This window comes from Rhagoletis zephyria, unplaced genomic scaffold, assembly GCF_001687245.7.
Source record: "Rhagoletis zephyria isolate East Lansing unplaced genomic scaffold, Rhagoletis_zephyria_1.1 Rzeph_scaffold_00354, whole genome shotgun sequence".
Lineage (NCBI taxonomy): Eukaryota > Metazoa > Arthropoda > Insecta > Diptera > Tephritidae > Rhagoletis > Rhagoletis zephyria.
Window position 1 is genome coordinate 10737 of NW_016157438.1, and position 4141 is coordinate 14877.

The 4141-nt window shown below is 33.7% G+C and overlaps 1 protein-coding gene across 2 annotated transcripts in view; it reads left to right on the forward strand.

Moving 5' to 3' along the window:
* The first annotated feature begins 2744 nt into the window (after positions 1 to 2744).
* Positions 2745 to 4141, forward strand: part of beta4GalNAcTA (beta1,4-N-acetylgalactosaminyltransferase A) — a 51983-nt gene continuing 50586 nt past the window's right edge. Inside the window, exons 1-4 of one of the 2 annotated variants that reach the window (XM_017610950.1) lie at positions 2745 to 3066; positions 3139 to 3416; positions 3491 to 3917; positions 3993 to 4115. In XM_017610950.1, the coding sequence (XP_017466439.1) occupies positions 2936 to 3066; positions 3139 to 3416; positions 3491 to 3917; positions 3993 to 4115 (959 nt within the window). In that variant the 5' untranslated portion in view covers positions 2745 to 2935. The remainder of the gene's footprint in view (positions 3067 to 3138; positions 3417 to 3490; positions 3918 to 3992; positions 4116 to 4141) is intronic. The other variant, XM_017610949.1, reaches the window with a different exon arrangement.

Sequence of the window (4141 nt, forward strand, 5' to 3'; positions counted from 1 at the left end):
TTTATTTAACAATCCCACTTCTGACACCAATTGTTACGATTATCCTCGAAACCTTGAGGGATTTCCCAAATATACTCGGGCTCGTATCGCTGGATTGTTAAATAAATGCTAACGATGACCAAATTGTAGTACAATTAACTTTATTGTACAACAAACAATTTACAATACTTGCTAATACAGTAAAAACACTTTACAATACTTGTTAAAGCAATAACAACGCTTTACTACTTGTTAACACAATTAAACTTATAGCTTGCTTATTCGCAACTCGCTTCTCTGCTCACTTTACTTGTAGCTTGCTATCTTGTAACTAACTAACTTCGCTGTGGCGGCGCCCTTATATACCTGCGCTGGCACTTATGGCAACTCTAGAACATTCTGAAGTTTATCGCTCATTCTCTTTCTCTCGCTGTTCGCAGTGTTCATCCAACTTGACGTTTCTCTTTGTGGAACATTCTACGTCATTCCTCGAACATTCTGCCTATTTCTCGTTGTTCGCTTCAGAGAACGTTTAATTTGCGATTTTGCGACGTTTGATTTTTGCGACCCAAATGCCGACGGCAAATCACCAATGAGTTTGCATATTTGCATAGCTTTCACATATTTAATAGATACAAAATCTACATTTTGGAGTTAAAGCATTCCCTGGCATATATTTTCGAAAATTAATTTTCATTAATTTAACTAAGAATTTTAATCTTTTTTTTTATTAAATCAATGCCGCGATAAAGAAAATCCAAACCAAAGTACTTAACATTGATACAAATTAACAAATTCGTATCTCCGCTCAGCTCTGTAAACTTGCCGCTCAGATCTGTTAATTTGCCGCTCTCAATTTTCGATTCGAGTGGTGAGCTTCTAGAGCGTTTTTGGTAGTGTTTGACAATTCACACGGCTATTCGTAATTGCAGCTTCTCTGTATTAAACGTTCTCTGCAGCTTCTCTGTATTAAACGTTCTCTGACTTAGTAAGTTTCTCTCCTCGCTTTCTCCGCGTTTGCTGCAACAACAATTGCACGCAGTTTGCCTAACTAAGGTCGGTGTTATGCAGACNAAAATTTATAAATTACTTTGTAAATTAAAGAGATTATATAAATTTGCTTAAATTTGAGTGCATTAAAAAGAACTACTTATAATAATAAAATGAACTTATTAATTTAAGCGTATGAATTATATATACATATATACATACACTTGCATCCACTTGAATAGCGACAGGCAAAATCTGAATTTATTTTTTATATGGAAAAATTAGATTCGGACTTTGTTTGTCACGTTAGAAGTGCAAAGAAGAGAAACTGGCTATAACAAAACAAAAGATATTCGTTTAAATTGACAACTCATACTTATAAAAGTTCAACTGAGATCAAATACGGAGGCGCATATCAAAATCCGGACAAAGGAAATTATTAACATTTTACCATATTATAAGAAAACGAATAAAGTACTGGTCAGAATAATAGCACCACAACATTTTATCAGTTTTGACTATTTTTTTTGTTTGTTCAGTGTCTACTACTTTTTTATAAAAGTTGTGCAAAACATAAAAAACTACAAAATCATTCAAATTTCAAGCTTTTTGATTCGAATTTCTATAAAAATTTTGTATAAGTAGTTGTATGGCTTATTAAATTTTACAATAACTCAGTGTAAGCCTATAGTTGCTAAAAATTCCATTGGAATCAACAAATGAAACTTGGTCAGGGTGTTAAGGGAGGTATCCTCTAAAACATGTATAACTAGAAAATATAAACAATATCATTGTTTATAAGTTATTTGTTGTTAAAATTTCTTAAGTCGTTCCACTTGATTTCCTTAACAAAAAGTGCATTTGTCTCATACTTTCATATATATAAATGCACATAACACTGTACTTTATACTTTACACACTTTTATTTTATTTTATCTTGTATATAAATCACTTTAATTCAACTTTTATTGACTTGTAAATTACATTGATTTGCACCAATATTTACAATAACACATGGTTGCAAACTGACACATAACATGTGTTGCTATATTGTACAAAACAACACATACAAAGAAGGCAATGCTTAATACGTGCAGAATACGTACATTTCTCTGATTGGAAAAATTTATATTGGGATGGATAGGGGTCTTAGTCCTGTTTATAACCATAATAGTAANAATCGTCGTGAAAGGTACTGAATTAAAACGCTCAATTGCTTGAAAATTAAATAATTAATAAATGTATAAAATTTATAAATTACTTTGTAAATAAAGGAGAATTCTATTTGGTAAGGGTTATAATCCTAAAGCGCAAAAGGAGAATTCGACTAAGTGAAAATTCCGAATTAAAAATCCGCTTTTATTATTCAAAATTCCAGTCTGGCAGCACCAAGTTTGATGTTATTTTGCTATCTTATTCATCGTTTATACGACAAATTTAACAAAAACTTATATAAGAACTATAGGGTTGCTAGAAAAAAGAGGGATTTTTGGAATCAGGGGGTCCTATTNCAGCACCAAGTTTGATGTTATTTTGCTATCTTATTCATCGTTTATACGACTATAGGGTTGCTAGAAAAAAGAGGGATTTTTGGAATCAGGGGGTCCTATTCTATCAACCTCCAGCCGACTGTATTGTTAATTTTCTTGGTAAAAAAAAATAATGTAATGTTAAGAGATGTTAAGAAGAGAGAAGTTTCGCTAAAACCGATATCGATAGTTTTCAAAAACTATCGTTAGTGGGGACAGTTTTCAACTATCGATATTATCGATATTACTATCGATAGTATCCCACCTCTAAGTACTGGTTTGGAAAAGTGTCGGGTAATATCTCCGAATTGGGGTAGACTTATTGGGCACTCGACGTTCGAATGGAGATTTTTACGTTTAAAAAATTCTTCAATAAAATGTGTCTTATAAAAATGAAAAACTGGACAATCGCATAATTGTGATTATGACCAGCGGCGATGGCGCTCTTCACTAAAGCGAACGGGGTGAGGGCGCTGCTATGTCTGGTCGGGATGTGGGTGCTATTTAGTGCGTTCCTGAGCTATATAGATAATAAAACTGCAAATTACTCAACATTTAGTAGACTTAGGTAAGTTTGCTTAACACCCACATGCCGCCTATATTTCGTTAAATTATTACATCGAATATCCTACTTCTATAGCATTCGACACATGCATAAGTTTTCTAAAGTGGTCAACACTTCCAGTGATGCTCTAAACGACCAAATCCATAGCGCAAATGAAACTTTTATTTCTGGTAACAACCCAACACTTCCTGATAACGAGATTCAGTGGAATAGTTCATCAATAAACCAGAAGAACATTTCCATTGAAAGTCGCCAATCAACCAGCGATTTACTGCTTGGTGAAAAGATACCAATTAAAAGACAATACTCGGGTTCTTTGAATATAAAATGTAAAAATCCAATATACGATGAAAGTAAGTAGTTCATTCATTGATTCTTTCCAATTATTAAATGTCAGACGAAAATTAACAAAATAACTAATTTATAGACGATGGACCAATAACGCCGAATACCACACTTGAGTCGTTAGACATTGTAGAGGCTGATTTGTCTTCTTTATTAAAGCCGGGTGGAAACTTCCAGCCACATGACTGTATTCCAAAGGATCACGTTGCAATAGTGATACCATTTCGCGATCGTTACGCTCATTTAGCCGTTTTTCTTCGAAATATTCACCCATTTTTAATGAAACAGCATATCGCTTATCGAATATTTCTTATCGAACAAACTAACGGGAAAGCGTTTAATCGTGCGGCACTCATGAATATTGGCTTCTTAGAAGCCTTGAAAATGTATCCCTGGGATTGTTTCATCTTCCATGATGTTGACTTATTACCTCTGGATAACCGAAACTTATACACATGTCCGCGACAACCGCGTCACATGTCTGTTTCTATAGACACATTAAACTTCAAGTACTTGTATAGATTACACTAAGAGATATGCATATTTTCACAAAATAATTGCTTTTAATCTTAAAATTACATTAGGTTGCCTTATCGCTCAATCTTTGGTGGAGTATCAGCAATGACACGGGAGCACTTTCAGCTAGTAAACGGCTTTTCGAATTCTTATTTTGGTTGGGGAGGAGAAGACGATGACATGTCAAACAGGTAATAATGTTTACCTCAACAAAAAA